Genomic DNA, 13,065 nt, shown 5'->3' with positions numbered 1-13,065 from the left:
GGAAGTTCAGATTTTACGTGGTCTTCCGCTTTGTGGCCGAGTTGCTGTTGTTCCTAAATGCTTCTACTTTCTAATAATATCACTTACAGTTGGCCGTGGAATATCCAGCAGGTATGAAATTTCACGAACCGTCTTATTGAAAAGATGGAATCCTATCACAGTACCACGCATGAAGTCACTGAGCTCTTCAGAAAGACGAAGTTGTGGCCTTATATTACAATCCCTCCCATCTCCCAGAATCTGTCCACTTTCAAGAATCTGACAGGCTCTGCTGTAGTGAGCCTCAGTGACACAGAAGTTCAGGTATCAGAATTGAGAATCCCTCCACATTTCTACTGATTTATTTTTTGGGTTATCCTATCTTGATAAAACACAAACATTAAAGTGCTGAAATCGTCACTTGGGTGTCAGAGTATGCTCTGTAAAAGTTACTGTTGTCACCTGACTGGAACAAACTTCATTCAGATGTACAGTAGAGGAATTTAACCAGGTGTACGTCGGGAATAAATAATTAATTAAAAACGCCGACAGAGATCATTAGCCAATTGTTTTTTATCTGCTGTCAACAATTTGTTCCTGTAATTTACATCAGTAGATAGAAGGGTAAAGAAGACTGTGCTTACAAATAAAATAATATTTTTAAGTTTTGTTTTAAATGAACATTTTTTTTAATATAGCCACTGAAAAACATTTCGAGACATTTTATAGATGAGTAATGACAGAGAAAACCATATTCTCTTACAAATGTTAGTACCAGGGTGGACTTGTAATGACAGAGTAAGAATTGTAAATGACAGTAGCAGACTTGTATATAACTATGACCATTTACCTGCTATGGGCATCTGTCTTCTCCAACTTTTCCTGTAGTTGAATCCAGTCAATAAGAGCTTTAAAATCTCTCACGTAGTTATCCAGCATCATTAACACTTCCTGCACAAAGACACATAAGACACCTGATTTAATGGTGAACACACAAATTCACGGATCACCTATGTATCTCTGTTGTAAATGTTGAGCATTTCTCCCTATAAGTATTATATTTATTTTAAAATACTACATTTTATAATCAACAAATCTAAAAACATAACATCTCGGCTGCTCACATTTACTGGTACTATGGTACCCCAACATCGCGGATTTCTCCTCACATTCCATAGAGGTGTAATGTTACAACGCCACGGAGCGACCAGGCCGGAGGTATTCCGTGGACAACTGAACTGTTTTATTAGAATGAAAACATTTTACATATAGTATTCATTTCGCTACAGCAATTACATCCTTGTATTATAGACTTGAAGAAAGGAAAGTGTTTTCTAACTTTCCTTTACTATAATAAAGATAAACACAAAAAAATTGTAAAATAACATCTGGGTAGACATTGGTTTCTAACAATATAGCACTGTTGTTGGTATATAGATACAGGGCCGTCGAGAGGGGGGGGAGCGGGTACTAATTACCCGGGCATGTCAGGGGGCCCGGGCATGTCAGAGGGGTGCTTTTTTTTAAAAAAAAAAAAACACGTTTTTTTTCTTTCTTTCTTTTTTTTTTTTTGCAGGGGAGGGGCTCGGTCGTTGGTGGGGGAAACAGAATAGTTTAAAAAAAAAACAAAACATACTCACCTCATCGCGGAGCCGGCATCCCTCCTCTCTGCTGCTCTGTGCTCCATTCAGACTGTCTGAATGCCGGGTGTGATGTCATCATGTCATGCCCAGCATTCAGTCAGTCTGGAGCAATGGAGCACAGAGCAGCAGAGAAGACCAAGAAAGGAGAAAAGGTAAGTGCAGGGAGGAAAACGAGGGGGGGCACGGAGGAGTTAAAAAACGGGGAGGCAGCATGACAGGGATTAAAAAATGAGGGGGGGCATAGAGGTGTTACAAACGGGGGTGGGCAGCATGACAGAGAAGTTAAAAAATGAGGGAGGGGGCAGCATGACAGGGGTTAAAAAACAAGGGGGGCGTAGAGGGTTTAAAAACGGGGAGAGGGGCAGCATGACAGAGAAGTTAAAAAATGAGGGGGGGGGCAGCATGACAGGGGTTAAAAAACGAGGGGGGGCACAGAGGGGTTAAAAACAGGGGTCAGCATGGCACAGTGGGGTTAAAAAAGGGGGGAGGCATGGCACAGTGGGATTGAAAAAGGGGGGGGCAGTATAGTATAGTGTGATGAAGGGGAGCCAGATGAAGGGGCAAAAGCAGCATGGAGGGCGCAGTGTGATCATAAGGCATGGCGATGATGAAGGGGCACATTATTGTAATATTGGAGCTGGAGGAAGGCCTAATTATTAATCGTGGATGGTATTGATTTAACGCCAGGGTTGTTTGGAATTATCTAAATGTAGCTATTTTTTCCAAATAGGGCCCCCAGCATTCCAGGATCCAGACAAGCTGCAACTAAAGAAACATGCAGCAACAGGTTGTGAAAGTGAGAAGAACAGTTAGGAGAGAGCAGGACAGTATGTGAAATGTTGTGATTCTAGTAGGGACAATGTCAATTTTTGGTGAGTATTGTGCCCAATGTAAGGTGGAGGCCAAGACTGAACTCTTTGTGTACACACTGCATTTTTTCTATACTACACTTTGGTGCTAGATGTCCTGAAAGCCAGGAGTGCTTGGACATATGTGACGCTCGTGCGAATTGAGAGCCGAGTGATTTTGATGTGTTAGTCACGCCCCAATGGTGAATTTGCCACGCCCCAAATGCACGACCGCAACCCCGAAAAATTTTGGCGCAATTTTTTTTACCATGCTCAGCTATGAACGAGGCCCCATGAATTTGTTGTACCGGGGCCCTGAATTCCTCTTGGCAGCCCTGTATAGATACATATATTATTCCTACCACCACCCTTTTATATTATTTCTACAGTCAACACAAGGAAGGCATAAATCAATTAAAAAACAAACACATATGATAAAATGAAAAAAAGACAGTTTGCACAGTCATAAGACAAGATGTATAATAGAGCTGATATTTAATAATAAGAGATTTTAAGAACTGCTTTAGAAACTACTACCTGGGAAAGCATTACACTACATTTAGATGTGTATAAATGCCTGATTAGCTATTAGGAGCTTAGAGGGCAGTGGCTGATTATCTTTCAACAGAGTTGTATCAACACTTGGAGGCTGTCTCTTTAGTGTCCCGCTCTATTATGCTAGAAGCTATAGATATATATCCTGCTGAAAAAAATATGTCATGAAAGAGAGGACCAGATGGACAGTGTTGCCTTAGGCAAAAACACTCAGCTGTGGATCCTCCTGTGTACCTATTATATTCCAGCCATTTAGGCCAATACTCTCCGGAGAGAAGTGACTTGTAAGGAAATACTTACTTGTATAGTTCACTTTGGTCCAAGGTTATATATTTTATCACTTGCTAGTAGGTGATGGCAACATGATTGTTCTCATTAGAACAGGTTCTAAAATCATCTGTTTTGTGGATGCACAGTCCACCTCCCACCTTACAGAAGGCTACATTATGTGACAGCCTCCTACACAAGAGATAATATTCAGGCAAATACAAATTAATCTGTCCTTAATGCTGTCCCATGTTAAACATATGTTTACTTCCTATGTACAATTGCTGCAAAATCTCTTGCTGTTTGTATTAGGGCTAAATTGAAAAGCCAAAAGCTATGGACGGAAAAACAGGAGGACAAACTTAGATTATATGCTGATCATACCAATTTATATAGGAATGGACCCCACCTCATAACCAGAGAGCATTACAAATTATAAGTGAGGCAACACGATATTCTGAATTAAGTATTATTTGGGGAAAATATATACTTTTTTTCCATTGATGTACCCAAACAACAGCTAACAATATGCAGTGTCAAGGAATGGAAGCGTTTATATATTTAGGAATATTGTTTCCATTCTTTTTTATATGCTGGAGTATTATTTGCTCTGACTTGATTTCCTGAATATGTTGGCTGATGCCTGTTGCCCTCATTCCAAGTTTATTACCTTTATTTTATTTTTTTTGCATCCTAAGGCTGGTCACTATTGGGGACAAGAGACTCCTAATGTTAATCCATATTTTCTTTTAATCTAAACATCTCACCTAATATGCCTAAGATTATGTTATATTTCAGATTTTACTATTATTATGTTTCATGACCCTGCTGAGGCCCCCTGGGAACACATACTCCCATGTTTAGAAGTTTCATTTAACCGATTTGACTAGTATACAGAGGTATGTACTTCTGCTAGTTAGTGTTTGGGGTGAATGCCCCTGCGTTCTCCATGTACAAATGTGTTTTAGGTTTTATAATCTATGTTCTCTTTTTTATTTCTAGGTGCTCTCCAGGTCAGATGGGTGCAATATTTGTCTCCCAAGGCTCAGGTCTGCTGCTGAGTTTATAGGATGGGCTAGTTAGATAGGGCTTTTCTCTCAATTTAAACGTGTGCTTCCCTAAAGGAAGATTCCTTCATTTATATGTATGATATTGACACACATCCAGCTTAAAGATATGCTCTTAGAACACGGGGAGAATAAAACGTATCTTCGAAAATAAGTGTGGATATACCAATGTTGCAATAAACGCATCTACTAGATGCAGAGGTGATGAAGGGCCTGATTCATTAAGGAAAGTTAAGCAACAAATTGAGTAAATTTTCTTACATAAGTATTCTGGATAAAACCATGTTGCAATGCAAGGGACTTTATTATTTTGCACATAAGGAAAATGGCTGTTTTTTCCATGTAGCACACAAATACATGCCCTACCCCAAATATAAATCTGCTATCACATTTAAATTTACCTTTCCTTCCAATGCAATAGTTTTGCCTTACTTGCTTACTTTTGCTTAACTTTCCTTAATGAATCAGGCTGAAATGATTAAAATGTTTGTAAAGTCTCATGCTACCTATAACACCAAAGCTAGAGGGGTGGTAATATTTGTGAAGAACCTCCAGACGATTGTTCACTGTAGTGTCTCAGATCCGGAGGTAAGATTTGTTGTTGCAGATGTGTCCGTTAATGGGACTCGATATGTGTTATGCAATTTATATGCCAAAGTTTACAGCAAATGTGGTTTTTTTCAAAGCCTTTTGGCCAAACTTTATGTTCATACAGATCCCTACTTGATTGTTGGGGAGACAAACACCAGGCGCTATCAAGACGAACCAACCTAAAGTAAGAGTCAGTTCGTCAATTACAACTTATTGATATTGGGAGGGCACGGAACTCACTAGGTAAGGAGTTTACCTGTTCATCAATGGCACATGTAAATTATCTGTACGTGACAGGGCTCCATTCTGTCTGATAGGCTGCTGCCGAAGGTTAATGATGTAAAAATGTGACCTTCGATTGATAGAGGACCCTGTTGTCATTGGAGATTTGCTTTATAATTAGCAAATTCACTTCAGTTTAGGAATATACTGTATGTTACCCGCAAAACATTTGTTACAACCAATCAGGAGCATAAATCTGACCCACTTTTATTCTGGGAGACTGCCAAGGCAGGTCTGAGAGGTGAGATTATTCTGTATGTGAAGCAGAATAATAAAAACACAGGTGCGCTCTATTTAGACACACAGGGGCATATTCAATTAGCTTTTGGATTCGCGGTAACGCGCCGGAACGACCGTGAAACGTAATACACGGTACCGCAATAACGTGGATTTTCGTTCGCAGCCCATAGGGTTGCGTACGAAAATCCGCGTTAATGCGGTACCGTAATACCCGCAAGAACGCGCACTTTTCGCGGTAACTCGCGTTACAGCGAATCCAAAAGCTAATTGAATATACCCCACAGAAGGAATTGTCAGACACTTAGCAGACATTTAGGACTTTCCTGTCTAATACAACAGTGTACCTATAGAACCCTATTAATGTTCAAAAAAAAAAGCTGATTTTGGAATAATGTGCGAGTCTCAGGTCGCACTTCAACAGGCAGAAATGCCTAGTTTCAATATTACCGCAGAGGAGGTTAGTAACAGAATTTGGAGGCGTTCACAATTCCGACAGTGAAAATGTTGATAGGTTAAATGTCGACACTTTCATTGTGGGCACAGCTTGAAAATGTCGACAGTGTGATTGTTGACATTCACAATGTTGACTATCACAATGCCAACATTAAAAGACCAATGATGGCAGGCTCGGCGGCTATTGCGAGTGCAATGTTCATTGCCTTCTGCAATGTTAATTATCATAATGTGTTCCGCAGTATCACGTTAGATAAGATGCTGTTTATATATTTATACAGTAAGGCCTCCTCCCCGGATTCCTGACAACCTCCATGGAATGGCATTTTATTCAAGAAGATCAGAATGTACTTAAGTATATATAGGTGATTCAGACAATGAAAATCTTGAAGAGCTACGATATCTATAGTCCACACTTCACTTATTCCTCCCATAGTCAAAGCTGCGCACTAAAAATGTTTACTTCTGTGGTGGAATTTTGCTTTCTTTTTAATGAATGTCTTCACATTCTCTCTTATTCGCCTATACATAGGAATTTTTGGAAATGTACAATGTTACACAGTACAATAACAATGTACTCATGATAGATTTCCTTTACACTGCCTGGCTCCACCAAGCTCAGCAAGAAGCTGAGTGGACAGTTTATTTCTATAGTCTTCTCTTACCAGCTGTCATTCTATTTATGAAGCAATACAATGTTTTGAAGTGTTATACTATGAAAAATAATACATAATAATGTAAACAGAAAGGCTAAAATCCAGAAAACATTTCATAGTCAAAAAAGAGCTGATTAAACATTTTACACAATTCATAACAATAAGTTTCTATTTTAGAACAATCATTTATGTTTTGAAAACATAGCTTTGTGCTTTAGTCCATTAATGACATTATTTGTTTATGTTATCTAACTATAAACACAATGTCCCTGGCATTATGACATCATATTGTACCACAGGACACAGAGACAAAAGGAAGGGAGTAGGACAGGGTCCCATAGGGCTGACAGACTGGTAGTAAGTGTATGCTCTCTATTCCTTATGTCTCAGCAGCACATCTAGTATAATGGGAATCTTTCCCATTCGATACTGTGCTACATTGTATTTTCTACTTGAACATCATCTGGAATAATTATATCAAAATGTCTCTTTCCCCCAATTGCGGTTGTCACAGTCCTGCAATTAGTCCTAATTTGCAGTAGTGTAGCCCCCTCTGCTTGTAAATGAGTGATCATCTCTCTGGCAGGTACCTGCTTGAAGGACTGCTCTGTTCACCTTATCAGGCTGATCATACTTCATGCCATGTGAGCTGTAACACAAGCCATGTTTTCCGAACAAGGGAATACAAACAGGACAAGCAGCAGCGGGGGCTCCGTCTCCACTCATGCACATCTCTCTCCGGACATCTCACCCACAGCTGGACAAAAGTGTCTCTCAGGATACTCCCTCCCCCATCCCGGATCACCAGAGCTAGATACCCAGCTTAAGTTACCAATTAGTTTACCAATTGGCTGCAACGGATTCGATTGGTTTGTAATTAATTCTAGTCACTGGCGCGCAAGGCAGGACTGTTGGCGCCATCTCTTTGTCCTGATGACACTCTATACCAAGACGCCAAGACCCCAGGGCCCAGCACATCAATACAGCTCTCTTGTTCACCTACAATGCTGCTAGCTGCAGATAAACTCTCTGGTGCTGAAGCAGTGGAAATTGAATGAACTACAGGATACACATGAGCAGGGACCTCTATGAAAGCAAGTTAGCTCTAAATGGTCTTGTTTTCGAAGGTCATATTGTATTTGTCAAATTGATGAGAAGAAAAATGATATAAAATAACAAAATACACAAAACTGAAAACACAACAAATCTCTGCGTCTTAAAACCAAACTGCACAAGGAAAATAAGCACATTCTTTAAATACAGGAGAAAAAGTAATTAAATAGACTATTAGTGTCAGTATATTAAATATATGAAAAAAGTTGAATGTGAAAAGTCGTTTAATCTGTCTTGTTTAATTAAGCTAAACACGAGTTAATAATTAGAGGAATTGGACAGTAGATGGATTATAATGAGTACATACATAAGACTACTTTGAGACCATTTGAAAAAAGAACGATAAAGCGCAATCCTACAAATATAGTATGTATTAAACCAAAAACATGTCACTTCAATTGTAAAAGGAGAAATCTCACAGCTCCAATGAAAAATCCAATGTTTCCCTTATTCAAGGACTATGAATAATAAAACAAGTTACTGTGCAGTCAATGAACAGAAAGACAACACAGAGGAATAACAATAGTGCCATCTACAGCTGCTTATATGTATCACAAAATAGAAATGGAGCAACATAATAAAGCCTCTAAATGAATGGCTCACCCATGTTTCATGTTGTAACACATTTAAAACATGTTAAACTATTGTTAATAATGGACTGATTAAACAAATCTGAGACTCCAAGACAACTGTTTGCTATTACTAGCATATCTTCAAACAAATGTTGTTGTTTTTTAAAAAAGACTTTTGTACCTACAACATCTAAATTCCTGACACATACAGCCTAGCACTGCACACATGTCCTATAACACTCTTTGGGAAGCACTGCTTTAACCAAAATAAATAAGTAACAAAACTCAATAAAACTTATATTCTAAAAATAAACATTATTTGTGAACATTATATTGAAAATGTATTATTTTTCCCCTAATTCTGTGTGCATACTGAATATAAATGACAAGTATATTTATTCCAATATGCTACCAAAAGAGAGCCCTATTTGCTCTGGTGGGAATAAAAAAAAATACAAAATTAATTTACAAATACAAAAAAAAATTAAAAGTTGTTGCTGGTGAACAAACAAGTCACAAGTATGTGCAAATGGGTCTGGTCCCTGAAGTGTAGATATCTCTGATCATTTAATGACTAAATAGTAATATGTTCCACTCTCCAGAACTATGTAATGAACAAAATGACAGCCCCTAGAAGTACGAGCAATAGAGCATGAATGTCAAGATAACAATGGTTCACAGTGCACGCTGCTGCAAGAATCTTCTGCATTCTGAATAGCAGAGCTGCAACCTGTTGTTCAGAAGACAAAGCAGTGGCAGGTGAGCAAATAGATTAAAAATGCCATATATATGGCATATATGTATATATATATATATATATATATATATATATGATCAGAAACAACAACAGACAGCTGTGATCAGAGACAACGTGGATATCGTTGATTGGAGTTTGATAGCGGTGTTTGCATGGGGACGGCTGACCAAGAACTACTGCATACTGCATTTGCTGGTTTACCTGTTCCTGTCACACTAGACGGAGCCGTGATTCCCTCTTGGAGACCCCAATACAGATAAGCTGGTTTTATATTACCTTTTGGTACGCTTCCACCTATTATATTGTTATCTGGTGAACTGTACTACTCTGCACACCTTCTATTCATCCCTGTCCCTTTGCTGATATATAATTGGAGATATTGTAGGCTGTGTTGTACTGGTCCAGCCAGCTCCACTTGAGCAGTAACTGCATATTTTTATTGTGGCATTGGAGTTAATTCTCTGTACACCAGAGTCCGATACAGTTGTTCACTCTGTCTTGCATTTGGATTTAAGAACTGGATTTATTGCATACATTGTTGGACACCAACCCAGAGACTTGTATTTCATCCTTATGCTTATTTATTTTGTTCCCACCTTGTTTAGCATAATCTGCTAACATCACCAGTGCGCCATCCGTCTGTTGTACCTATTACCTTTATTTCCGGCCTTACCAGCAAGAGTTTTGAAGGAAGGCTGCCTCCTCACGTGGAAGAGGTGTATATGTGGGCTTGAACCATACTACTTTATATAAACAATACTGCATTGAGCGCCAGTGATTACATCTTGTTATCTACATATATATATATATATATATATATATATATATATATATATATATATATATATATACATACACACACTGGATATATATATACACTCACACCCAGTATTTATATATACAGCCTTGTTCTGTGATATATAAGTTTTTATTTTTGGTGGCGCTTATGTCTAAGAACAGTATCATTTTTCCACAATGTTCAGGGTCACTTAAGCATTCTATGCAGAGTAACCATGAGGAGGTCAACAAATAGGTGGCTTTATGCAATGTGCTGGATGAGCCCATATGAAGAGACTATATAGATCAAGACACTACTTTAAGCCACAGAAGCCAACAAACACTAATTACACAAATTCTCTGGTAAAAGAAGCAGTAATTCACTAGGGATCATTAACATAACTGAGGCACTTGTGCGTACGAGATAGCCCTTTCCCCTCTGTAACATCCAAAATGACAGCCCCAGATCTGCTGGCAATAGTGTTGCAATCAACCAATGATGCTGCAGAAGGGGCCAAACTTTCACAGGCTACAGTTGTCCCACGAAACATTGACATTTTAGCATGAGAATCAGCTGAAACAGTTCCAGATAATGGTTCTCCATGAAAAACAATGATTAAATTACATAGGTGATTACTATTTAAACTTTAGTAAATGTCATCAGATTCTTTAAATAATATAAATACACAATGGGCCTTACCTTGCATTCAACAACACTCTGATCCGATTCACAAGTTACATAAATCTCATCCACAGCTCTCCTCAAATTGTCAAAGAGAAATGCCCAATACCGTGCCCGTAGGTCCACTTTCCGCGGAAGCCTGGTCTTGGATGGGCTTTTGTCTTGAATTTTTTCACTCAGAGAGCCAACATTTAGTTTACAGTGCAAGGAGTTATTCTGAAAAAAATAAAACAAGCATGTGCTGTAATAGAAAACTATATAGAGGCCTAGGTATGTGCAGAAAAAGCTTAATTTCAAATACAAAGAAAAACTGTTGAGGAAATATTTGTCTATGTTTTTTGTAAAATAAATGTTACATTTTAATACCATTGTTTTACATTACTCTCATGTTACCCCTTTGGGCCTTATTTTGAGTTAGGAGTAGATCTGGAAAGTGCAGTTTTTGCATCCTGGCAAAAAAAATGGCAAATCAAACATAAGTGGACACATTTAGAATTAGGAGAAGTGTTCTAGTCCAACACTAAATCACAGTGTTAAAATAAAGCTGGCAGTGTGTATGTCATAATAGCCAACTTTTAAATGTTCCCCTCCGGGAAATGGAGCGTGACGCAATGACGTATCACTTTACCACGGGGGTGGGGGGACCAAAATGATGCGATTCCATGAGTATCACGTAATGGAGGCTCCAATTCAGATGTGGGAGAATGCCCTGCTCTTCCGGGAGTCTGGGAGCAGATGCAGGAGAATGCCCTGCTCTTCCGGGAATCTGGGAGCAGATGCAGGAGAATGCCCTGCGCTTCCGGGAGTCTAGGAGCAGATGCGGGAGAATGCCCTGCTCTTCCGGGAGTCTGGGAGCAGATGCGGGAGAATGCCCTGCTCTTCCGGGAGCAGATGCGGAAGAATGCCCTGCTGTTCCGGGAGCCTGGGAACAGATGCGGAAGAATGCCCTGCCCTTCCGGGAGTCTGGGAGCAAATGCAGGAGAATGCCCTGCTCTTCCGGGAGCAGATGTGGAAGAATGCCCTGCTGTTCCGGGAGTCTAGGAGCAGATGTGGGAGAATGCCCTGCTCTTCCGGGAGTCTGGGAGCAGATGCGGCAGAATGCCCTGCTCTTCCGGGAGCAAATGCAGGAGAATGCCCTGCTCTTCCGGGAGTCTGGCAGCAAATGCAGGAGAATGCCCTGCTCTTCCAGGAGCCTGGGAGCAGATGCGGAAGAATGCCCTGCTGTTCCGGGAGTCTCGGAGCAAATGCAGGAGAATGCCCTGCTCTTCCAGGAGCCTGGGAGCAGATGTAAAAGAATGCCCTGCTGTTCCGGGAGTCTGGAAACAGATGCGGGAGAATGCCCTGCTCTTCCGGGAGTCTGGGAACAGATGCGGGAGAATGCCCTGCTCTTTCGGGAGTCTGGGAGCAGATGCAGGAGAATGCCCTGCTCTTCCGGGAGTCTGGGAGCAGATGCAGGAGAATGCCCTGCTTTTCCGGGAGTCTGGGAGCAGATGCAGGAGAATGCCCTGCTCTTCTGGGAGTCTGGGAGCAGATGCGGGAGAATGCCCTGCTGTTCCGGGAGTCTGGGAGCAGAAGCGGAAGAATGCCCTGGTCTTCCGGGAGTCTGGGAGCAAATGCGGGAGAATGCCCTGCTGTTCCGGGAGCAGATGCGGAAGAATGCCCTGCTCTTCTGGGAGTCTGGGAGCAGATGTGGGAGAATGCCCTGCTGTTCCGGGAGTCTGGGAGCAGATGCGGGAGAATGCCCTGCTCTTCCGGGAGCAGATGCGGGAGAATGCCCTGCTCTTCCGGGAGTCTGGGAGCAGATGCGGGAGAATGCCCTGTAATAAAGGGCATAGCAGAGTTTTTTATGGAGGGGTTTAAGTGCCATATTGGGAAATGTGAAGAGTTCTTAGGAGTACAAGTAGGATCTATTCTAAGAGCATGTGGTGTCTCGTTCTTGATTAAATGTATTGTTTTAACTTATTACTGAGATGTGCAGCCCTTTTGGACCTAGTCAGGCTCTCCATAATTGGCTTAAAGGTCCACTTTTAGCCAACCCTCTTAATATAATTTGCTCCGTCCATGTAGTGATCTCCTACGCCTCACAGCACTGGAGGACTCAATCTATTCAGTCCTCTAATACAGATCAATTGAAATTTATTGTCTAGTTTTACCTCCATTGGCATACAAAGCAGCTACCAGTCATCCTATCTTAGGGAAATAATGGTCTATTGGAAAGAATAACCATTAAACAAATGAGGAACAAAACAAGACTTCTAAATAAAACATTAATAATCAGAAGCAAATGGCCAACATATATGATATTAGGGCATGTGCGATAAAATTAAACTACAGGAGGAGCATGTTCAAGAGGAGTTATTACTTCTATAAAATATAAGTGACATAAATACATGTTTAAACTTCGTTAAATATATCCTTATAAGTAATGACATCATCACTAACCAAATATAATAGTAGGAGTGACATTAATTGTATCACAGAACTAAAGTGTTCCATCATGCAAACCAGAAATGTCAGGAACTGAATTGTGCATATTATAAGAAATCCATTTTATTATTGTAAGTCATTCTGAAGTATTGTATC

The 13,065-nt window shown here is 40.2% G+C and overlaps 1 protein-coding gene across 3 annotated transcripts in view; it reads right to left on the bottom strand.

Moving 5' to 3' along the window:
- The window catches only part of SCAPER (S-phase cyclin A associated protein in the ER), a 204,954-nt gene that overhangs the window by 176,681 nt on the left and 15,208 nt on the right, over window positions 1-13,065 (bottom strand). For all 3 annotated transcript variants that reach the window (XM_075208424.1, XM_075208425.1, XM_075208426.1), the window contains exons 4-5: window positions 10,501-10,698; window positions 830-930 (exon numbers count right to left, since the gene is read on the bottom strand). In XM_075208424.1, the coding sequence (XP_075064525.1) occupies window positions 830-930; window positions 10,501-10,698 (299 nt within the window). The remainder of the gene's footprint in view (window positions 1-829; window positions 931-10,500; window positions 10,699-13,065) is intronic.

This window comes from Mixophyes fleayi, chromosome 4 (assembly GCF_038048845.1).
Source record: "Mixophyes fleayi isolate aMixFle1 chromosome 4, aMixFle1.hap1, whole genome shotgun sequence".
NCBI lineage: Eukaryota > Metazoa > Chordata > Amphibia > Anura > Limnodynastidae > Mixophyes > Mixophyes fleayi.
This window is presented reverse-complemented; position numbering and strand designations above follow the sequence as displayed.